This window comes from Aspergillus foveolatus (assembly GCF_047715535.1).
Source record: "Aspergillus foveolatus strain CBS 279.81 unplaced genomic scaffold BDW70scaffold_6, whole genome shotgun sequence".
Classification (NCBI taxonomy): domain Eukaryota; kingdom Fungi; phylum Ascomycota; class Eurotiomycetes; order Eurotiales; family Aspergillaceae; genus Aspergillus; species Aspergillus foveolatus.
The window spans coordinates 217960-241152 of NW_027396070.1; the positions used below are offsets into that span (position 1 = coordinate 217960).

Sequence of the window (23193 nt, forward strand, 5' to 3'; positions counted from 1 at the left end):
ACTCGACGGGAATGGGAAATGAAGGGATTAAGTGAGGAAGAAATATAAAACAGGGCAAGGGACTGTTAGGGAGAGAAAGACGGGAGGAAAAGAGAGGGGAAGTAATAGAAGAATAAGTATAGGAAGTGATGCCAGTTGGACAACGAGACGAGAACGCTCGTTGGGCGGGGGACGAAGAGGAAAGGAAGGGAAGGGGAGAGCGCGACGAGGATCAGAAGACGAGTGCTGGAGCCTGAGAAGCTAGGCAGGGCACCGAGGCCGGGCTGATGGGGGCTGAAGCATTGACATTAGTACACTAACTAGTCTATGGGGATTTGGGCCATTTAATCGATCTGATACACAGTAAATACACAGCAAGACATGAAACAAGGAAGCAGTTCATAGCAATCAACACTATATGGCAGTCTGAGAACATGATCTCAGGTGCAGCTAAACAATGGAACCGAAATAAGGTTCACGGTTGGTTCACGGTTACTGGGTGTCAATCCATGCTGGACGCAAAGAGCCTGAAAGCCTGAAAGACGCGAGTCAGGCTCCAGGTTCGCGGATCGAGATAATCACGTGCTTATGATTCCAGCTGCGTGGTCTCCTTTGCTTGGTCTGGTTAGTATCCCTTTAGTAAGCTGCTAGTGTTTCAGATTATTCATCATCACGTGCACCGCGCCACTCTGCAACGACTTTATTGAGCTTGAACATAAGAATGTTCAGACTTCAGCGATAATACATTGGGAGATTGTCTCGACATGGCAGATACAGCACCTCAGGTCTCTTTCAAGAAGCGTGCGGTCAAGAAGACCAATTTCCGCAAGAAGCCAGAGTCGCCGCCGCCTGATGCGGACTCTGACTCCAGTTTCACCTCCTCCGATGACGAAGAAGGCCAAAGGATCAAGAGACGCCGCAAGAATGCAGCAGTGTCCGCCTCTTCGATGTCGAATACGCGACGCACAACAGCCTCCGATGAGCCAGCTACGGCTGGCTCTGCCCTTCCTTTAACGGCCTCCAATGACGCCACTAAACACTCTAACTGGTACGATGACGAGTTGAACGAGAAGAATCTCCTAGGTACCACACGAGCTCGGCCAGCGGCTACAGGGACAGATGCGCCCGACGGTACATACAAGGGCGCGGCGAACTACCAATCATTTATTCAGAAAAATCCCAACGCTCCTACTAAGACGTTCGGTCCGATTAAAGCGCCCACGAATGTACGAACAGTAACGTTCATGGATTATGCGCCCGATGTTTGCAAGGACTATAAACTCACCGGATACTGCGGGTTTGGAGATTCTTGCAAGTTCAGTCATATGCGTGAAGATTACAAACAAGGCTGGGAGTTGGATCGGGACTGGGAGGTCAGCACAAAGGGCAAGAATCTGGGGGGCAAAGTGGTATCCCATAGAGGGGGTCAAGCTGGCGATGATGAAGACGATGAAGAGGAAGAACTCGAGAACATTCCTTTTGCCTGCATCATCTGCAAGAAGCCGTACCAGAATCCCATTGTCACCAAATGCGGACACTATTTCTGCGAGTCCTGTGCTCTGCAGCGGTATCGCAAGAACCCGTCCTGTGCCGCCTGCGGAGCCGGGACAGGTGGAGTTTTCAACGTTGCAAAGAAGCTTAACGGCCTTCTCGAGAAGAAAAGGGAGCGTGCGCGGCAACGCCGGGAGCAGGCCATTGCAGATGGCGAGGAAGTCAGCAGCGAAGAGGACGAAGACGAAGACGAAGAGCAGAACAGCTCTTGATAGCATGACTCTGGCAATCGTGAAGCCTGTATTATATAATCATGACATGAAATGCAAATTGCTGCAGCTGGTCTGTGAAAACGCTGTCTAGTTACCCCTGAACACTTCACCGCACCTACTCTGTAGAAAATAGATTAGTCCGCCTACTATCGAGCGGCATTTCCGCAGTAAGGTAGGCATTCTAGGGTCCATACGTCATCCACTGGAATGGTCTCTGGCGGCACGTGTTGATCCTGTTGGACCCTGCAACTTAAAGTGCTTACGCTCTCCACTCTGGGACTCTCCTCCAAATCCCCTGCTTCCTACGCAGTGCTTACCACAGGACCCGTTCTTCTCTTACAGACTCGATTGTTCTCGCTTTTATGCCTGCGCAATATCTAGGGTTTTCCATGTTCTACGGTCTGTAGGGATCGAGTCAGAATGCCTCGCCAAACCGCACACACTTCGTCCAAGGATCCCCACCAAGTCACAGCCACGGGGTAAGACCCAGTATGGACAGCCAAACTTTGGATATGCCACCACTCAGCGCTCTGACAGCACAACTTGCGGGTCCAAACGCGCGGCATCCCAAAGGGTTCCTGAGTTTACCTTCTTCAGGAAGTTCGAGCTGGAGACAACCACTAGACGACAGACCAATGAGTCTCTCGTTCCAGTCATCTGCAGCGGTTCCTCCCAGGGTAATCTAATACCAGCTACGGGCTATCGCCTCCAGCATTCTTCTCCTAGATGAGATGGCTCTACGACTTTTCCCCCTTGAGGGCGGTGCGTCACTTTGAGCCAAATTGCGCCAATGGTCCAGTTCTTGAACCCTTCGCCTTCCTGCTGTCCTTCATCAGTTATACATTCTCAGCTCTGGGGCCATTGACACTATTTCGTTCTCTCGAAACCCATCACCCATTTGCCTGATTGACATGGTTGGCTGAATAAATGAATTTCTGAGTTTCATATATCAAGTCCACCTCACCGGGTCTTCAGTCATATTCCATACACGAAAATGAAGAGCGGTTATCGCATTGCGCTCTGCCTCTTGCTGCTGCTCCTTGTCCCTTTATACTTCCTAGAAGCCCATCTTGCGGATCTCTGCAACCAATACCACGCAGGTACCTACCTGGTTGACTGGCTCAGTAACACTAACCCTCAGAGCCAATGGACCGCCTACAAAGGAGATATCAAAGACAAGGTCATTGTCATGGCTACACTCGAAGAAGAACCTGTGGATTGGGTCCATGAGGAACTCCCAGAGTATGTTCTTAATATCCATTCGCTATAACCAACTGTTATAGTAACATACAATTGCAGCTGGCAACGAGCAATATACACAGTTAATCCTTCAAAGACTACGCAAGCCGACGACAAGCGTCTCAAGACACCAGTCAACAAAGGCCACGAGTCTATGGCCTACCTTACCTACCTAATAGACCACTACGACCACCTCCCGTCCACAATCGCCTTCATCCATTCCCACCGCTCTGGCTTCCTGACAGCCTGGCATGTCGACGCACCATTACACGACAATGTCGCCGCTCTTCAGTCTTTACGGCTCGACTTTGTCCAGCGTAACGGCTACGTCAACCTCCGCTGCAACCTGAACCCAGGCTGCGGCGAAACACATGGGAAAAACCGTAATCCACACGTCACGGAAGCTGTCTGGATAGAGATCTTTGAGGGAACTAGCACTCCGCCTGTAAATTCAAGCGAAGCAATCAGCCGCCCAAGCACAACCGATAAACGGGGAAGCAATTCTGTACGTGTGCAAACGGAATCGAGATCCCTTCCAATACCAACCCAGGTCGCCGCAGCATGTTGCGCGCAGTTCGCCGTCTCACGGGACCAAGTCCTTCAGCGTCCTCGCGAAGACTACATCAAGATTCGACAGTGGGTGATTGACACAGTTAGAAGCGACGCCTCGAGTGGTCGAGTGATGGAGTATCTGTGGCATGTTATTTTCGGCAAGCAGTCGGTATAGTACGTGCAATCCCTCCGTCCGAAATCTGTTTCCATGCCCCTTCAAACTGGCCATGATAGTGTTCTGATAATAACGAACTCCCTCCAGCTGCCCGGATCAAGAGCTCTGTTACTGTCAGGTATACGGGCAATGCTAGTTGGTATATTCTACAACCGTGTGGTTTCGGCATCTTCCCCAGGAGCTGGTCTCGTCTATTGCGTACAATACCGCCACACCTTACCCTATGCTATTGGACGTATAAATCCATGTCATTTCCTGTTGCAGCGTTATTAGCGTCTATTACATCATATTAGATTATATACCTTCCCCCGATACTTTTTCTGGAGCAGAGTCGGGTTCGAGAGCCGCGCGCCCTACATATCCACATTACACTTTACATTTATATGAATGAATGATTCTTCAAAATAATAATGTCAATTTTTTTGTTGAAAATATATGATCTTATGTGATAGAAAGAAAGTGAAAAAAAAAAGCTTTGTATAGACTATTCCCGCATGGTGTATTTTACGGCAGAGTGGAGGTGTTGTAAGTTTATATTATCGTTGCGACTACTGTCGAGCTCTGGGAGAGACCATGAGAACCTAATCACTGGTAAGTCATGTCTTTGAATTGAGTCTTTCACATTTAGATGTCGAATTTTTCGAAAACTTATGGGGCTACACTTCGGTGTGTGGATGCCATCAAAACTTAGCGATTTAAGTAGGGCGACCTGTGTTAGGGCTAACTGCTGGGTTTTCTCACCTAGTTCCATCCGATTATCTTCATAAGTCGTTGGATCTCTCATTTAGAAATTGTATCAGGTAGTCTACATTAGATAATTCGAGTGCACAGCACAGCTGAAGAGAGCGAAACGAGTCCTAAATAGCCGACAACAGAGCCACAACTAGAACTTCGTCTCAAGTAGCTCTTCCACCCGCTCCAGCAGCTCTGCCTTCTTACCCGCAGTGGCACGGCCCTGAGACGCAAGGTAATCTCTGAGGGTAGCCACAGTGAGCTTGGACAATGTGTGCTCCTCAAAATGTTTCTGGACTTCATCCTGTATATTGCCAGACCCAACTTCAGCCTTGACTTTCTTCGCCGGCGGAGCGGCTTTATCTGGGTTATCTGCTTTTGCGGGTCGTTTTGCAAGCGTGGTACTCTTGGGTTGATTGGCGGTTATCTTCGCGTATTGCTTTTCTAATTCATCAGCCCAATCCAAGACGTAGCCGCCAGCGCGCTGAAAGAAGTGTTAGTTCTTATATGGTCAATATGTTGGGTAGGGAAACTCACCTTGTCGATTTGTCGATATTTAGGTATTGTTTTATCATCGGGCTTCTCAGGGACGTCTTCGTCCAGCGCCAGCGCTTGTAGGATGCGGTAATGCCATTGAAGTGCTATTTGGTAATTAGTATGGACTCGAACAGTCTGAACTTGATTCAGCACGTACATGGATTCGGATACTTCTGAGGGTCATAAACGCCCTTTGGAAGTTGCAACTGCTGGATGACTGTTCGCATCCGATCGATAAGTGGCTCTGGCGCAACCTGAAGGGTGGTTTCAGGGTTCTGTCGAACATCATCTGCAAAGGGGAGCGGTATAATCCACATGCCCGGGGGTATTTTCTGAATGCCATTCTCGTCAACCTTCTCCTCACCAGCCATCATTGCACCAAGAACTGGACTAGCAGCTTTGCGTGCAATGTACCAGACAAGCGCAACTTTCTGATCTCTCAAGAGCTTCTGATACAAAGCCGAGAATACTCGTGTGGAACCCACATAGTCTTCCTCTGTTGGGTAAATAAATAACGGGTGTTTGACGTTGGCCCAGAAAGGAAGGGCAGACAAGGGCTTGAAGCCAACAATTCGGATTACCGGTTCGCCAAAGTCTTTCAGTGACTTTTGTTCTTCAGGGGTGAAGCAAACCTGGTCCCCGCCGAATTTGTATGCTTTTTTAATCTCCCATTTCTCAATTGTCCTAGCTGAATCATCCGCAATCTGTGTAGTAACCCCCTTTGCAATCTGTGGTTTTTCTCCGCCGAGCCACACATAACAACTTCTCGCCGACTCTTGACGTTTTAAGAGAATATAGCCAGATACTGAGATTTTGAAGTTTGGTCCGAGCTCGAGGGACATGTTTGAGAACTGCGCACGGCGCGGCACAGATCTAGAGTTGATGCTTGACAGAAGACCGTTGAGTAATGAGATACCATCTTGGGCATCCTTCGTCTTCGCATCAGGTTTTAGATAGGCAGGGGCGTCAGGATCTGTAGGCGAGGCTTTGTATATAATATCCTATCCGTTGTGAGTTGTAGTGCTCCGAATGTCCAGGAACAGTACCCACGTCATAGAATTTGGAGGTGTCAAATTCATGCTCCATTTGAGAGATTGGAAACAGCTCAATTGTAACACCAAGATCGTACAAATCTTTCGCTCTCACAGTTGCCGCAGAACGGAGAGATTTGTTGTCTCCATGAGGGTTGTCATTATCAGTAACTATGAACAGTCGTCGCGATAAGAAGTTGGGTGCTTTTAAGGTGAATATCTGATTGACACAGAACAGTAAATTGGCCATAGAAACGGGCTCATTTGACGGTTCGAGTATTTTCTTCGCATTTTCTTCGTCCTCAACCAGCGACCGAAGTTCCAGAACCTCGCGCGCTGAGGGGATATCAAGATCCGTGAAGAGGTAACAATTAGGGTATGTTAAGTCACCGCGACTATTCTCGTCCTCGTCATAGAATTTAGATTGCTTTGTTCCATATAGCAGTACTCCTATCATGTCCCGGGGGTTGGAGATAATTCTCTGCTGCATAAGATGGTATGCGCACTTCAACGCAGCTGTGGCGGGTGACTCATGACTCTGTCGTTTTGGGTCTGCGGACGGACGCGGCTGGAGCATCGAATCGCTAACTTCAATGGCAAAAAGAACAGCATCCCTCACTGATTTGTAACCCTGGCCTCACAAGTTAGCCCGAGGCGACTCGGTTAGAGGATACAAACTAGCTCTATACCGCCTCGTCCAGCTCCTCCTCTTCTTCAACGACGTCATCTTCGCGATAGTCTTCGGCCATGGCGTCTTGGATAACAAACGGGGGTTCGATCGAGGACGAGAGGGAGGTAGAAATGAGGACAAGATCTGAGGCAACCTCACAGCTTCTTTGTGTTCGTCAAGGTCGTTGAAGCTGTTCTGCCTATCCTAGGTACACCACCGTACTCCGTCTCTGCCGGGAGACGCGTTTCTCCGGCTGGCTGACGCGGGGAAGACACGAGCATCATGTGACTCCGAGGAAGTCCTTGATGACCCCAGCTCTCTTGTGATTGGTTAAGGTCAGGCCGAACTCTGTGCCGTGGTCTCCGTCATGATGCCGGAAACTCAGCGAACTTGGCAACTTCCAACTTGTCTGCTGTGCTTCAATTTCTAGAACATTATTTTGTTTACTGTCATACACTACTCGCTCATAAATTCCCCAGCCGAGCTTTCCCTTCTTATAGCATCGCACAGCGATAGATTCCTGTCGGGCGACCTGGGCTTACGATGGCTCTGCGGCGCACCTTTACCCTGCCGCAAATGCTGCGGTCAGCAGCTCGCATTCCCATGGTAATCAGAGGAGAACACAGGCGTGGCCTTGCAACATCTGTGCCGCCGGTTACTCAAGATGCCACAGGGTCTAAAGGGCCGACCGCGATGGTGTTCCTGAACATGGGAGGTCCTTCGACGACGGCTGAGGTCGAAGATTTCCTAAGCAGACTGTTCGTGCGTTTGTTCAAATCACACGGATTATCAAGATAATATCCTGACAAGAACATCCATGATATAGGCCGACGGCGACTTGATTCCCCTTGGTCGTCTCCAAAACTATCTAGGTCCGCTCATTGCGAAGAGGAGAACGCCAAAGATCCAAAGACAATATGCGGATATTGGAGGAGGCTCGCCTATCAGAAAATGGTCAGAGTACCAATGCGCAGAGATGTGTAAATTGTTAGACAAGCTCAGCCCCGAGTCCGCGCCGCACAAGCCGTACGTCGCATTCCGTTACGCTGCGCCTTTGACGGAGGAAATGTACGCGCAGTTACTAGCGGACGGCTTCGGCAATGGGAAAGGTGGTCGTGCTGTTGCATTCACGCAATATCCGCAGTACTCGTGTTCTACAACGGGTAGCTCATTGAATGAGCTGTGGAAATGGAGGACCCGACTGGAAGGAAAGCGCGCAAATGGCGACGTGGATTCGACAGGAACTATCCAATGGAGTGTCATTGACCGCTGGCCTACACACCCTGGCCTTATCGAAGCCTTCGCAAGAAACATTGAAGACCAACTGAAGACGTACCCCGAAGAAAAGAGGAACGGTGTGGTGTTATTGTTCTCGGCTCACAGTTTGCCTATGAGCGTGGTCAACAGAGGTGAGACGATAACTTTCTACTCCGTACGGCTATATATCTAACATTTTATCATTAGGCGATCCGTATCCAGCAGAGGTTGCCGCAACTGTTCACGCAGTAATGCAAAGACTGAACTTCAGCAACCCTTATCGATTATGCTGGCAGTCTCAGGTCGGACCGTCTGCTTGGCTCGGCGCTCAGACTAGCGATACAGTCCAGGAGTATGTTAAGAGAGGACAAACTGATCTTGTCCTTGTTCCAATTGCATTCACCAGCGACCACATTGAGACCCTGTACGAGCTGGATCTGGAAGTGATGGAAGAAGCCAACCACCCAGGAGTCAAGCGCGCCGAGAGCTTGAACGGGAACCCGATTTTCATCCAGGCCCTCGCGGACTTAGCCCACGATCACTTGCGCAAAGGGGAATTATGTTCTCTTCAAATGACCCTCCGCTGCCAGGGTTGCAAGAGCGATAGGTGTTTGGAACAAAAGAAGTTTTTTGCTGGTCAAAAATATGCTTCTCTTGTACAATAGGAAACGATCTTCTGGCTGTATGTATAATCTAAGGATACCATTTATGGTATAACTGTACCATTACCGAGATTGGCAGAACAACCCCGTAGACAAGATCTAGTATTGGCCGCGCATCGCATGATCAGTTCTCGGAGTCGTGGGATGGGTTGATCCGGAAAGGGTACGGGTGCCGAGACACACCAACCGCGCGGCAACTGCAAACTTTCCGACGACGACTCCGGTTTCCAATCCTCAACCTTTGAATCAATCGACAAGCCGAGACCTCGGTCTTACCGCAGATTGAAGATCAATATATCTGTTCTCTTTATCCTGCATGAGCAATAGGTGATATTCCAACACGCCGCCCGCCGTTCGCGGTGCAGCCTCCTGACATAATATCATGTCCGCCCATGGCCCTCCGGCCGTCCCTTCGCGAAACGCCCTTAGAGTGCTTCGGAACCTTGCCCTTGCGGGGTCGACAGTTGGAAGCTTCTGCACGGTTGCTGCGATCACCTACGATGTGCACCGGCGAGTCTCCGTCGCGGAGCGCATTATCGAGAATAAGCGAGCCCTTCAAACCTCCGCTCCGAGATATGATGCTACGTCTGCAGCCAGAAGAATCTCCCGGATGATGGAAGCAGCAGAAGCGGGCGAATTTATGGGACTGGAAGCATGGAAAGAGAGCGAGAAAAAGTACAGGAATGCGCCATACCCTAGCACAGGGTACGACGGGAATGGCTCTCCCGGTGAAAGTCCTGGTCCCTGTACGACGGATGGCGCCAATTCGCCAGCCACAGTCGGATATATGACTGGAACCGCAACAAAATCGGAAGAGGTCACAGAGCTCGTTACAGAACTTGGATGGAAACTCAATAGGTTACGGCATGGGGCCAGGACAGATATACCCCCTTCCAAACCACTTCCGCCGAGCCTCAAACCAAAATATGTCGTTCGACAACCGGACCCAGATGCAGACATTGCTATGATAGGTGCCAGGCTGGATTTACCTTCTGGGAACCAATTGACTCTTGACGAACGGATAGAAAGACTTACCGAGCGTGGTCAGTACATTGATGCTGCTCAAATATTCTTGGATGAACATCCAGCATCAAATGGAGGTATATCGATTCATAGGCGACAACTTGTTGAGCAGCTGTTTTACTTGAACTGCCGGCAAGAAAATGTTTTCATCGCGAGGAGTCTATTCGAACGACTGGAAGAAGTGGATCGGGTGTCCCACACTATGTGGAAGGTCCTGATTGTCGCACTGGCGAAGAAAGGCTGCATAGAGTCGGCTACGACCGTCTTCCTTCGTTACAAGGACTCCTATTCTATTCCTGGGATATTATTGGACGTTGTCCTTCGGTGTTTGATTGAATCTCGCAGGCTTCAAACTGCGAAACAGGTTCTCTTCCAGCATTTACACCTGGATCGAGACTGTGGTTTATGTGGTGTCTATCTCACTGGCCTGTGGAAGAAAGCTAGAAGCATTGAGCTTCTCAACGGCCAGTTCACAAAATTACTGATAATGCTCCGGCGCTTGGACAAGAAACCTACCCACAAGCTTATAAGTCCAATGCTCCAAGCATATGTGGATTTTGGCAGGTTCGCAGATGCTGAAACACTGCTACACGAGATGATGGTTACGTACCAAGTCCCACTTAATGTGCGAATGAAGGGTATTCTAGTGTACGCGAAAGCTTTACAGTGTGACTGGACAGCTGTCGATGAAGGGTTTGAGGAAATGCACAACCTAGGTCTGACGAGTCCCAAGGCGGACTTTCTCAAAATCTTCCACCGCATATTTCTCGAATATTGGCCGTCTCACACCCCGGTCGAGATTCGGGATTTTCTTTACCGCTATATTGATAAATTCGATATTGTTCCTGATCAAGTTCTCTGGGGTCACATATTGGAGGCAGTTGTTGAAAGGGGCGATATGGCTATGCTCTCCGAATTCACAAACTTGGCGCGCGAACGCGGGTGGAAAATCAATCTGGATCAAAATGCGGTGCTGGACGTATTGCGCAAACGTCAGTCCGCACTCGGGGATTCTCCAGTGGGCTTTTGGCAGATGTTACACGCTGCGCGAGCAGACAATATGCGAGCCACTGCGTCGCAACAGCTTCTTGGCCACGATCAGCGAACAAACTGGCGACAGTCAAATCATACAGTGGAGCAGGCATACTTCGCTGATGGATGGTATGAACGCACGGTGCACGAGTTAACAGGGCCTTCGAGATCCGTTGATGATTATCAGAACTTACAGACACAAATGATTTACTACATTCATGCGGGCAAAATGACAGAAGCCCTCCAGTGCTTTCAGGATGCGAGAGTGTCTGGGTTTGAGCTTAAGCCACAGGAAGTTGAGCTTGCGCTGATTGCTACACTACTCAGCCAGGGACTGGGCGCTGCTCAAGCTCTGGTTGAGGTGGAAGTTGAATGGATTGAGTGGTTGCCTATCTTTTTCCGTCAGATCAAAGATATGGATCCCTCAGCAGAATCCGAGTTCATCCAATTGGCTGTTTTCCGCTTCTATCGCATCCGCTGGATGAGACGGTCGATGATGGTCACGCATAATATCACCGCCGCAACGAGTGGGCGTCTGATCGCATCGAATAAGCCCGAGATGGCTATTGACCTACTCGTGTCGGTTTATAAATCAAAATACGGACGCCTGAAGGCATTCGATGCAGTTTGCATGAAGATGTTCTTGCGCGCGTTCGCTGCGACGGAGAACCTTCGGGGGATCCGGTGGTGCATCCTAACTGCGCTCTCGCGAGACAGCGCCCTCTCCCGAGATTTCGCTGTCGAGGTTGACCGCGTTCTAGGAGTGCTCCATCGGGAATCCGTGGGCATAAGCATGGACCTCCAAAAAGCCAAGTTGAGAGCGAGTCAGTTGAAGTCCCTGACATACCTTGGCGAAATTCTTCATAAAAAGTTCGAAGGCTACTTCAAACCTGGCGTTTGGAATGTCAATTACGGACTGAAAAAAGCCAGGCGGCGAGAGCTGAAGACTCCATCCGCGAACATCTGGAATCTGGACTACAACAAGAAGAAACAAGCCCAGAGCAAAATTCAGGGGATTGTCAATAGCTGGGATGAGGAGTACGAGCTTGAACGGCTGCTGGACTGCATTGACAATGATCAAAATTCAATTCTTGCTAGATGGAACGAGGTTACCTGTCGTCGACAGGAGCTGGAACTGGAGCAGATAGACGGTGTGCCTGTATAGTATTAAGTATAGCGGATCTGTATATTAAGAAATTATTAGCATGTGATGCTTGGCGGATTACAGTCTTTTTCGCCTGTCTCGACTTCGCTGAAGAAAGAAATATTAACGGCCAATAGCCAGCCCCATTTTGCATCGTATGTTCGTCCTTAGTCTCTGGTTCCTGAGAGAGTTGAGAGCAGTCAGGCCACACTTGGTGCGGCCAGAGCAACCACCAACAAAAGCCGCGTCCCCCTTAACCCAAAGTACGACTTTTAAACATCGCTGCCTCCCCCCCAGCTTTCCTCTCTCCCTGCTCTCTTTCACGATCCCTCAGATACTGCGACCCGAATATGCGCAGCGGCCTCCTTACACTGCCATCCATCCTACCGTTCCCGCCGACTCTTTGAATTTCTCATCCGCCACTTCAATTAATGGCCACCACCCGTGCCAACGGCCACGCCAACGGCCACTCCTCGAAGCCTTCAGACGCCGCAGAGCTCCGCAGACGACTTCACCATGAAGCCGACGTTGTAATAGTGGGTGCTGGGGTACTGGGGTGCGCTCTGGCGGTGGCATTGGGGCGCCAGGGGCGTAGCGTCCTCCTCCTCGAACAGTCGCTCAAGGAGCCGGACCGCATCGTCGGGGAACTCCTGCAGCCTGGAGGGGTCTCTGCCCTCGAGCAGCTAGGATTGCGAGACTGCTTAGAGGATATTGATGCCATACCTACAAACGGTTACTACGTCACCTACCTGGGCAAGCCCGTCAAAATTCCATACCCCAGCCAAAGTCCCGGGGCGCCGCCACCGGAGGGCCGCTCGTTCCACCATGGCAGGTTCGTGATGAAGCTGCGCGAAGCTGCGGGGGCTTGTCCCAATGTCACTATCGTTGAGACAAAGGTTACGGACTTGATCACCAGCTCCCATTCCAAGCAGGTTCTTGGTGTGGAATGCGTGACCAAGGAGTCCAAGGACTGCTATTTCGGTCAGATCACCGTCGTCGCGGACGGGTACGCCTCTAAGTTTCGAAAGCAATACCACCCTTATACCCCCAAGGTTCGATCGAAGTTTTGGGGACTTGAGCTCATTGATGCGGAACTGCCGCAGCCACACTACGGCCATGTCCTCCTAGAGCCTGAGCGCCCGCCCATTCTCATCTACCAGATAGGAACTCACGAAACGCGAATCCTCTGCGATATCCCCGAAAACCTGCCCTCGGCGTCCGTCAAGAACGGAGGCGTGAAAGCTCATCTCCGCAACGTCGTGCTCCCTTCCCTGCCCAAATGCGTGCAGCCCTCCTTTGCCGCGGCGTTAGACAAAGGCCAGCTGCGGTCGATGCCGAACTCCTTCCTGCCGAGCGCGCCGAACAAGACACCGGGGTTAATAGTGCTGGGCGATGCGCTAAACATGCGGCATCCATTAACAGGCGGCGGCATGACTGTCGCGTTGAACGATGTTGTCATTCTCCGCGACTTGCTCAGCCCGGAGAAGGTGCCCAGGCTAAGCGACACCAGACTCGTCCTCAAAAAGCTGTCCACCTTCCACTGGAGACGAAAGATGGGGGCGTCTGTCATCAACATCCTAGCTCAGGCTCTGTACTCTCTCTTCGCTGCAGATGGTAAGCCGCTTCCGTCCTAATTCACTCGCTATCGACCCATATACTAACCTCTCACAGACGATAACCTCAAAGCCCTTCAACGCGGCTGCTTCCAGTACTTCTCCATGGGGATGTATGAAACCCCCGTCAGCCTCCTTGGTGGCATGCTCAAGAAACCAGAAGTCCTCTTTGCGCACTTCTTCACTGTTGCGTTTCTCTCACTGTGGATGATCATCCGCGACTCCCCCCTGTACAAACTCCCGCTCGCATTAATCCGGTGCGCGCTTGTCTTTTGGACGGCGTGCGTTGTCATCTTTCCTTATATGTTAATTGAAGCCTTTTGCTAGCCTTTCTCCCTCTTGGCCCGGAGATGGGGATTCTTTTCTTATTTTTGGTTACAATATTCACCTCGCTCACATAATGTCTGGCCCCGGACCAAAACACTCCTCATGACGATGCATGTCTGTTATAGTGTCTGTACTACTACCTACTCTACCTATTTATTGACCTATATTTATCTTCTGTTTCTCTTCCCTAAATAGAGGAGGGAGAGAAATGCTATGTTGCATAAAATAGGTTTTTTTTTTTATTTCATTTCCTCTCTTCATTCGAAACACCTCTTGCTCATGCTTGACGTGTACAACTCAAAATTTTGTTTGTATTATAGGTAGATCCAGACCAGAGCATAATCACGTTAGACTAAGACCCCAGGTAAAGCAATCTCAATTCCTATATTAGTTGAAATACTCAGAACGGTTGTTACCGCAGCTATTCGTTAGGGATATATATGTAAATGACGACCATTCGAAAGCGACACTACTACCAATCAGTGATACAACTAGACGTCATTGCCAGACGGACACAAGAAAAGAGTGACAGTTGGGTTAGCTTGAAATCCAGTCTATTTAATAAATAGCTAAGTAGTAACGTATGTATGTTTTAGGCACTTTCGAGTTGCAGAACTTTCGCCACAGCACTCTACATTGAATTATAGGGATATAGACGGCTGGGCACGCAGACTAAGTATGTAGACATATAGTCGGAGACGTGGCATGGCATGCCCATGCCCTACAAACCACTTGCTCATCACAACCTAGTGACGAGGTCAGGCAGAAAGGCATAGTGTACCATGACAGTTACTGTCCAAGCTAACTGATCCCTCTATGTGATTTATAGAATAATCATGTCATCCTAGGCAGACAGGCGACAAGCCTTGTAGCATGTCGTAGCAATACGAGTACATATACGTACCCAATGCATATGGATCCGCAGGGTACAGCGCCAGTTTACCCAGTCTACAACCCACTACACTACATTCAAAGACGGCACGAGATGAGCATAGAGATTGCCAGAGAAAAGAACAGAGGGCAGCGAGCTCTACCAACCCTCTACTTAATATGCATTCCATTCCGATCCCGCAAGTAAACAAATGATACTATAGTTGCTTGGTAACCTTGAGAGGGCTGTAGATGCCAAAACCGACTGGACGGAACAGAGAACTGCCTGTGATGACGGAAGAGGTTATTTTGCTCAGACGCACGCAGACACGGACATAAATGTAGTCGTGGATGAGAAAATAAGACAAAGCCAGCGGAAGGAACAAAACGAAGAAGCAATAAATAACACCGTATCACTTCATCTGGTATCTAGGATGCAGTCGTAAAAACAAATGGATCAACAATTGCAAGAATCTTAGAGGCGAAGGCGAAGGCGACGGCTAGGCTAGCTATGCTTGCAATGTGCGGATGCGGTACGGTAAATTGTGGTGTAGAAAGGTGACAAGTCTTTGTTGAAGAGTACGAATGGACGGGGGAATGGAATCAACCCTCGCCACTATTGCCATCCTTCTGGTTTGTCTTCTCGTGTTCTTTCCCAGCCGCATTTGATACAGCATCCAGTTGCATTTCTCGACTCTCTGCAGCTTTTACCGAAGAGCTGAGGTTGATGGCGATCCGCTTCGGAACCGCATTCCCAGTGCTCGGTCGACCATCGCCTTGAGCGACTTTAATGGGGACGGAAACTGAGCCGACAGAACCGCTTCGCTTCCGTAGAAATCCTGCGCTTCCGGTTGAGCTACTCGTTGAACTTCGTCGTTTTGGTCCGGATGTGAGCTTGACGAGTTCGTCGTCGTCCTCTTCCTCGCGCCGGCGTTTCTCCGATAATCTCTCTGGAGGCGTTTTCACGACTTGTGAGGGTGGCGTCGACGGTACCTCTATACCTGGATCGGCCGGTGCGTCCTCATTAGAGGCATCAGTAGGTTGCAGCTGTTTTTGGGTGGTGTCTGGCTCGGGTTTCGTATCCATTGCATTGACGTCTTCCTCGTCGTCATCTGGATAATCAACCAAGGACTTTACAGACGGAGAGGCGGCACCATTCGGTACTTGTGAAAGTAACGTTCCCGAGGCCTGGGTATCATGCTGCCACTGGACTCGAGATCAGCCTAATTGTCAGTTTTCACAACAAAGCTGATGCTTACCTCCTCCTCGTCGTCAGACGTGTTGAAATACTCCTCTTCAGCAGGGTCCATTTCCTTTACGCCTTGCCAGCGCCCAGTAGGTTGCATCTTTAAAACAGGTGTAGACTCCTCTTGAGAGTATAGCGTTGAATCTCCTTCCTCGCTGTAGCCCTGCAGTTGTTCGTAATGAAGTATCAACCCCTGGAATGTGTCGACGTAGGTTATATTCCGCAGTTTGTCACCATATTTCCCAACCACATGGAGAGTTATTGGTTTGATATGCTCCCGCTTGATGAATTCGAAAAGTTCAAGGCATGCGGAGTTAAGCAGGTTATCACGGGGCATGGTCTCGTAAACAATGTCAAGTATGAGCCCGAAGGTATCATTGTGCGTCATCAAAGCTTGATAAAACGTATCTTGAAGGCTTAGAAGGGTCCTGAAGAATTTCAAAGCAGCTAGAGAACAATCAGTACCATCTTTGAGAGCTGATAAAGTAAACATACTTAGCTTAAGGTGCTTTTGCGGCACTCGGAGAAGTTGAGTAATGTGAGCTGCAAGCCGCTCATTCTGAATGACGTTACGGCATCGGTAAAGGTGTTGGCGGACGAAGAAGGTGAGGATATCGACAAGATGGGAGTATAAAGCTACAGCCTGGAAGGTCAAACCGTGCGCTGGAAACTTGTCAGTCGCCAATGCAAATCAGCCAAGTGACAAGAACTTACGACTAGATTGATCTTCAAGTCCTTTTAACGGCGCAAACAGCCTCCTTGAAGATTCTTCGAAGTGGTTCTGGACAAAGGCATCGGAAAGTATATTGGGCCGCATTTTGGCAGCCTCGGGACCAGCCCGAGCCATCGCGGCCTGGATGGGAACCTGCGGGTCTAATAAGACCTTGATCGCATCTGCAAGCTGGTTCTTCACACCAAGATCTGTCTCTGTATGAAGCAAGTCGATTAGCGTGTCGGTAAGGGGGGTCTTCTTTTCATTGACGGCCTTGAGCATATAACTGCGCATCATTATGGGGTCGTGGTCAAGGAGCGCAACTAGGATATCAATCCCCGTAGTCCGAATAGCCGGGTTCGGGTGCTTAATGGCGAAGGCGATCACAGCAAAAAGGCCGTGGCTGATGAGATTTGCGAATAGCGTGGCACGCTCCGGAACCTGTAAGTTCTTTGCGATTGACGCGCATTGGTGGAGGAACTGGACAGCGTCCTCTTTGCGCTTTGCATCTGCGCTTCTCGGATCAAAAACCGAAAATAGCTCCTTTAGGAATGCGCCATCCGACTGAATATGGTTCACAATGTCGACCTGGTTGTAAAAGATCATAGAGTTCAGGACGGAAAAGGTAGGATCGTCGAGGATTCGGGCGAGTACAACATCTTTCAGATATTGCAACCGCCAAGTGTAGCGGATCTTGCGTCGAATTGTCTCGTCCCTGATCGGAACGACTTCTTTATAGCGCGACTCGTCGGACAGGTACTGGCGATGGTTCGCTTTATGCGTGGGGAATTCGGGGTCATCTGCGGAAGGTTAGCGGCGTGCACTCACCGTAAAGACATCTCTCGACACATACATTCTAATGCCCCAACAACTCCAAGTATGACAGAGTCCGTGACGACTGTCTCGATAATAGTGGTATCGTTGAGAAGGATGAGTGATTTCATGATGTTGCAGAGGCGGTGCAAGTCGGGAAGACTCTCCAAGTCTTCGGCGACTGTAACCAGGGGTAGGAGCTTCTGGATATAATCGTCCCGAATGACACATTTCGACAGCGCATCGCGGCCGGTTTGGGCCATGCTGGCGGCCCTCATTAGATGATCAATATCGGGAAGATTCGCCAGTTCAGGTGCAGGTAAAGTAACGGAATGCATGCTCTCGAGGTCTTCAGACAGTGCGTCATCTGCGAAGGCGCGCAACCGTATCAGTAATAGTAACCCAAGGCAGGCGACAACGCGCCAGGATACTAATAACGAGAGCCCACTTACCACCTGCGGCGAGAGTGAGAAGGTGTTGCTGGACAGAATTGACAAAGTTCCTTGACATTGTAAGTAACGCCCACAAGAGTGCGCCTGGACGAGTAGTTACCAAATCATTGCGCATCCTTCTGCTTCCTGAAAGCTTAACGCCATATCTGTCTGGTTCGGTTCGGTCCACACGATCAATGTATCTGAAGATATCGCAAACAACGTCAGTGATACCGGCTACATCGTTCATTTCCATCTCGGGGGGAAAGACTGACCTTGCTGCTTCTGATACCCGCCATCCTTGGAGATCTTTGTCTCCAGAAGTACCCGGTTGGGTTTGTCTTCTGATTCCACAAATATTCGCGGTTCATCCTAGAGGCAAAAAGAAAAGCTGTGGTTAGCGAGAAATTCAAATATAGACGAGCGCGCCGATCCCATTAGGCAGTTGCGCTCGATAACCGCTTGCGACCGCTATCGCGTGGCCAGGACGGGCGGTGGTGGTGCCATATGTCCTGTCATGCGATAGCGATGACCAAAAGATAGAGCTTACATCAAGAATCTGGCCAGTGCAAAACCCTGTGCCCCGGTCGAACCAGTCATTCTCCTTCAGTTCGTAAACTTTAACCCGCTTGCGATCGCTGGGCGGCTGTAATTCCAACGCCATGTTCTGACCGAGAAAAAGATGGTCCGCTCGTCACTCCAGACGCCTCGGAACGACGAGTGCACCGGCGCGCGAAGAGCGCCAAAGTAGAAAGCGCGGGTCGACGGATGGGAGCTTGGAGGAGGTCGGGAGGACGAGGATACGATACTGTCGCTGCGGGGTTAACCGGTGGGGAGCGAATGGAAGAGAACGACGGCGGGCGACGATGGACGGGAGAAGGGCCGGAATCTGCTGGCTGCTGACGATGATGAAAGATGAGTGTGGTGGTGATGGTGGTGACGGAGTCGGGACCACCTGGCGGCCTCGGCAGCGGTCGGCGCGAGAGTCGGATTCACGTCTCTCAGGGTCTTGCGTCGGCCAGACTTTATTCTTGCGCGAGAAGAGACACGATGAAACGAACACACGCGACCGGAGGGACAAGCGAGAAGAAACCGTGAGTCGTCAGGCTGACGGCGTCGGCAGCACAAGAGGAGCGGACGGCTAAGCGGGATTGGGGAACGTCGGGTTGATTAGGCGTGGATGATCAGAGCCAGGGCCAGGTCCAGGCGGACTGCAGATTCCAGAATCCAAAGACCCCTTTCACTATCTAGCTTGAAGCTCCCGATGATTTTCCAGAATCACTTCGATGCTGCTGATCTTGGAAAGGGGGCAAGCCAGGGGTGAACCTTGAAGATCAAAAACAGAAGCTTGCTCGGGATGACGTGCGCTCAACTCTGTTGGCTGTTGGCCACTTTGGGAGTTTGGATCTTATGATTCCACCTAGTCTCTGAATATTTCTATTTCTGTTTCTAAATGTCTTCCCCGCGCATCCATGGAACGTCAGTGGAACACCTTGCTGAACTCTATCAAAATAGCTTATATTTAAGGTATTGTAACTACTCAAGACTAACAGTAGATTACTGGGTAAAAAAAAAAAAACAAGCTTATTAAGCGGCATCCGCCCCCCGCGTTCCGGTCTCTCTTATTTCCAGGAACAGCATCCCAACCCTCCTTTTCGTACATCTGCCTCGTCCAACTTTTCTTTGGGCGTGGGGTTGTTTCTGTGCTAGTGATGTCCAAAACGCTTATTCCCTGCAGCCCTGTGGTCGGGGGACATGCAAGGCTGATTTTTACTCCACACATACCCTGAACGACTACCCAGCAAGTGAATTATTAAAGACTAACCAACAATAAAAAAAAAAAAAAAAGCCATCATGACAAGTAACCAGACCAAGCACTAATACGAGAGAGATGCGGTTCAGATCAAACTCCAAGAACTCTTTTGACGTTTGCCTGCTCCCCATTCCTTTTGCCCATGACATAACCCAATTCCAAACAGAAACTTTGAATGAGAAGATGGAGAAACCCTTTTGCTGCCCAAAACCCCAGTGCCAAAAAGGAAGAGACAGAAACCGCGTGCTCCGGCCATATTTGTAGACAACCACAGCGATGTTGAACACCTGAACCCCGGGTGAGCTGGATATAAGAGCCGACATAGTGTAGACATAATCCAACCAGGAAAACTGCAATGACAATGACAATGACAATGACATGAGATAATCCAAATGCAGCCAGAACAAGAAAGAAACGGTAAGGAATGAATGCAGACAGCAAGCACCAAAGGGGAACTCCGACTCCGGAAAACCAACAGGCCAACCAAGCTCCTACCAAGCCAGCAAACCATGTACCAAATCGACACCGCAAGAACGGACGCCCAGACAAAGAAATCATCGTTGCACCAAGCTTGCACTTTTCCATATATGTACCGTCATCCATTCCCAGTGTAGAAAGAAGGCCTTTCTTCAAACGCCCGGCGCAAAATATGAACCAAAAAGAAGAACTAGCATCAATTCTTCGGGAGCGACTCTCTTAACCCCAGACAGAAGCTTGGACGCCCAGTCCGGCCTTAGAGCCCCAGACACCGCTGCTGTTGCTCCAGCCGAGCCCGACGCCACCAGAAGGATCCTTAATACCGGCCGGGGTGGTGGCCGAGGAGGTGGCCGGGTTAGGTGCTGCTGACATCGACGTAGAGCGGTCGTTAATGCTTTCACTGGACGTGAAGCCGAAACCTAGAGGCGAAGGCAGGGGAGTCGTGGATCGCTTATTCAAGGAAGGATTCGAAGCCTGAGCAGGGCCAGCTTGAGGAGCCGGACGAGTTCCGATGGGGCCGACAGAGCCGATGGGGCCAGCGTTCGATTTCGACTGCGCCTGTCTCGAGGACGGGGAGTCCGCCCCAGGGGACGAAGCCGAAGTCACTGGCTGTTCGGCACCGTCATACTTCCCAAAAACGGGGTTGATACCAGAACTCGGAGAAGAGGTACTGTTCGCGCGCGAAGGGGACTGAATGGCGGACGGGCCGGCATTAGTCTGAGTGATGCCATCGGGCCCACTGGAGATTGGACCCTGACTGAACGGGTCAACGCTGCGAGGGGATGCGCCTCGAATGCCAGTCTGGCTCTCAGGCCGGGAGCCATCGTCGGCGAGACTGGTAGGAGGGAAGAAGGCGGGGCTTTCGTTGCCGTACAAAGCCCTGTGCTGTCGGGCCAGGAGCTCTCGGCGACTTTCCTCGTTCACGGCGGCTGGACTGAGCGAACGATCGGACTTGCCGGCGGACATTTCGGCGAGAAGGCCTTTCAGGAAGAAAAAAATTATTAAACCATGTTCTCCAGAAACAAGAAGTATGGGGCAGTGCCCCAATATATTATACAGAGCAATGGATACATGCGGGTAGAAAGAGCACGGGGAATCTGGATGTATAAAGGAAAGAAGAAAAGCTCCAAAATGCTACCACGTACTTCGGTTGTACTGCTGCTCCTGATGATAGTTGCGGAGTTCCCTCTCACGCTGTGCCGCCATCCGACGCTTTGCTTGCATCATCTGTTCCACTTCATTGGGGCGTCCCTGAAACCGCTGCGAAGCATAAAAGCCCTGCATACTGGGGTTCGGGTGCATCCTTGCGCCGTCAAAGTCGCTAATTGAATGATGGCGCTGAGCCGGATTGACCATGCGCGGGTCTGCGAATTGTTGTTCAGAATTGTGCCTTGCTGAAGAAGGTGGTCGAGAATCCGTACCGTACTCAGGATGGGGACGGCCCACCATCATGGGCATCGAATCTCTCCGCGGCGCCGCCCAAAGTTTCCCACTCTTAACAAGATTATCAATGGCGCGATCGACCTCTGCGACGGAAAGTCAGCAATCTGCCTCCTTGTGTGTCAAGGACAAAATACACCCTCGCGGCTTTCAATCTCGGGAAACTACAATGCCACAACTCTGGCGTACCGCGGGTGAAAATGAAGATTGGGTGTCGCAAAAAGACAAAGAAAGGCTCGTCGTGTGCGTACCGTCAAACTGAGAGGAGAAAGCGGGGACATCGTCACGCTGGGAGACGGAGCTGGATCCTGATCACACATGGGTAAGTTTCTGACCCCGTATCGCAAAAAGTCCAACCGCGGAGTGACATATCGATTCATACCTGATCGCGACGGAGGCACAGGCTGCTCCCAGGATGCCTGACGAGAAGTCGGGGCCTGCCAGCCTTGGGGTTCGTAGTACGCCATTTTATCGATAGGGGGCTTCGAAGATTGTACGCAGAGGAACGGCAAGGGTAGCTAATTCACTCGAAAAAAGGTCGAACCCTGTCCTATGCTGCGAACGAAACCGTAAGCTTTCGATCAAAGACAATAGAATAAACGTGGTCAATTTAAACCGAGGGTCAAAAGCCGTGAAATGAATAGTCTGTCGAGTACTGCAGCGACCGACAACATAGGCAGTTCTCGGAGTCCCTGAACTGTCCCCGTTGAGAGTATGTGAAACTGATTTTTCACCTCCGCTCGGGTGCCAACCAAGAGAGTTCGATGGCCCAAGGGAATCCGAATATAGCCCAAGAGCAGCCAACTCCGGAACAAAAAATGAAAGAGAATAGACATGACGGCTCGGTTTGATCGGACCGATAGGAAAAAGCACTGCGGTGAAGGGGGGAGACTTTTTTGGACGGGTGGGCGGCAGCTTACAAGAAAAGGAGTGATTGTCCCCAAGAGAATTCCAGGCGGCTCTACCACGAGTGAACGAGGCAGAAGGAGCGACAAAAAGATAGCAAAATCTCAATCCCAAGGCACGACAGACAAATGAGCCTGACGTGGAAGAGCGAAAAAGGGAGAGAAAGAGGTGGGGGAAAAGAGAATAAGACGGGGGGGTGGGGAGAGGAAGAGGAAAAGAGTCGGGTAGGAGAGGTGCGACGGTAAAAGGCAAGAAAAGGATAAGGAGATCGGGTGTGAGGGGAGCCAGCAGGGAGCGAGGAGCGAAGAGGGGGATGCGAGAAGTGGATATTATTTTGATTATTATTATTTCTGACCGGAAATAACGAACTGGTAATAGCGATAAATAATTATAAGACTTTCCCAGTTGGCAACTTGACAGCTACTTGGAGTAAAGGGAGACCGTTAATCAGCAAAAAGATTTTGGTTCTCGAGGCGTTTGAGCCAAAATTAAATTATATTGCTTTCCAGGCCTGCCAACACTCGGAAGTCGGGACGACTCTCCACTACATTCTATTCTTACCATCTTTACAGGTGATATAGAAATAGCAATAATATAGAAGAACCTTGGAAGACTTTCAATGTCAAAAAGAGTAGAAAAAGCAAAATCTTAAGGACAAGGTGGGTGGATGGCATAGAATAATAATGTAATTATGGATCCTTCTCGGCGTCTTCATTTGCTCTGCTTGGGCCCGATTTTCTCGACTTGTA

General features: G+C 50.2%; 9 protein-coding genes across 9 annotated transcripts; 5 read left to right on the forward strand and 4 right to left on the reverse strand.

Moving 5' to 3' along the window:
* Positions 1–727: 727 nt before the first annotated feature.
* BDW70DRAFT_129322 (U2-type spliceosomal complex subunit CWC24) lies at positions 728–1818 on the forward strand. The gene has a single exon (XM_073735597.1). It carries the CDS (start codon positions 744–746, stop codon positions 1740–1742), a length of 999 nt encoding a protein of 332 aa, XP_073599382.1. The 5' UTR covers positions 728–743; the 3' UTR covers positions 1743–1818.
* Positions 1819–2048: 230 nt separating this feature from the next.
* On the forward strand, positions 2049–4039 carry BDW70DRAFT_129324 (DUF3431 domain-containing protein). The gene is made up of 3 exons (XM_073735598.1): positions 2049–2984; positions 3042–3707; positions 3796–4039. The coding sequence occupies exons 1-3, from the start codon at positions 2737–2739 to the stop codon at positions 3842–3844; spliced, it is 963 nt and encodes a 320-aa protein (XP_073599383.1). The 5' UTR covers positions 2049–2736; the 3' UTR covers positions 3845–4039.
* A 455-nt stretch (positions 4040–4494) lies between these two features.
* akuA (putative DSB repair complex subunit Ku70) lies at positions 4495–6893 on the reverse strand. The gene is made up of 5 exons (XM_073735599.1): positions 6698–6893; positions 6028–6639; positions 5135–5978; positions 4978–5081; positions 4495–4924 (listed from the first exon to the last, which is right to left on the reverse strand). Exons 1-5 carry the CDS (start codon positions 6755–6757, stop codon positions 4592–4594), a joined length of 1953 nt encoding a protein of 650 aa, XP_073599384.1. The 5' UTR covers positions 6758–6893; the 3' UTR covers positions 4495–4591.
* Positions 6894–7071: 178 nt separating this feature from the next.
* Positions 7072–8721, forward strand: BDW70DRAFT_129326 (ferrochelatase HEM15). The gene is made up of 3 exons (XM_073735600.1): positions 7072–7440; positions 7505–8087; positions 8143–8721. The coding sequence occupies exons 1-3, from the start codon at positions 7222–7224 to the stop codon at positions 8598–8600; spliced, it is 1260 nt and encodes a 419-aa protein (XP_073599385.1). The 5' UTR covers positions 7072–7221; the 3' UTR covers positions 8601–8721.
* Positions 8722–8769: 48 nt separating this feature from the next.
* Positions 8770–12020, forward strand: BDW70DRAFT_129327 (pentatricopeptide repeat protein). Its single transcript, XM_073735601.1, has one exon. The coding sequence runs from the start codon at positions 8980–8982 to the stop codon at positions 11815–11817; it is 2838 nt and encodes a 945-aa protein (XP_073599386.1). The 5' UTR covers positions 8770–8979; the 3' UTR covers positions 11818–12020.
* erg1 (squalene monooxygenase erg1) lies at positions 12007–14107 on the forward strand. Its single transcript, XM_073735602.1, has 2 exons — positions 12007–13410; positions 13468–14107. Exons 1-2 carry the CDS (start codon positions 12228–12230, stop codon positions 13734–13736), a joined length of 1452 nt encoding a protein of 483 aa, XP_073599387.1. The 5' UTR covers positions 12007–12227; the 3' UTR covers positions 13737–14107.
* A 908-nt stretch (positions 14108–15015) lies between these two features.
* BDW70DRAFT_101597 (component of IIS longevity pathway SMK-1-domain-containing protein) lies at positions 15016–18573 on the reverse strand. The gene is made up of 8 exons (XM_073734293.1): positions 18359–18573; positions 18084–18180; positions 17930–18011; positions 17830–17879; positions 17418–17744; positions 16567–17364; positions 15866–16515; positions 15016–15812 (listed from the first exon to the last, which is right to left on the reverse strand). Exons 1-8 carry the CDS (start codon positions 18470–18472, stop codon positions 15210–15212), a joined length of 2721 nt encoding a protein of 906 aa, XP_073599388.1. The 5' UTR covers positions 18473–18573; the 3' UTR covers positions 15016–15209.
* Positions 18574–19652: 1079 nt separating this feature from the next.
* On the reverse strand, positions 19653–20224 carry BDW70DRAFT_101615 (uncharacterized protein). Its single transcript, XM_073734294.1, has one exon. The coding sequence runs from the start codon at positions 20130–20132 to the stop codon at positions 19707–19709; it is 426 nt and encodes a 141-aa protein (XP_073599389.1). The 5' UTR covers positions 20133–20224; the 3' UTR covers positions 19653–19706.
* Positions 20225–20317: 93 nt separating this feature from the next.
* BDW70DRAFT_147759 (uncharacterized protein) lies at positions 20318–22005 on the reverse strand (the record flags this gene model as incomplete). The annotated part of the gene is made up of 5 exons (XM_073738768.1): positions 20318–21078; positions 21244–21462; positions 21520–21624; positions 21790–21846; positions 21921–22005. The coding sequence occupies 5 exons, from the start codon at positions 22003–22005 to the stop codon at positions 20318–20320; spliced, it is 1227 nt and encodes a 408-aa protein (XP_073599390.1).
* Positions 22006–23193: the final 1188 nt, after the last annotated feature.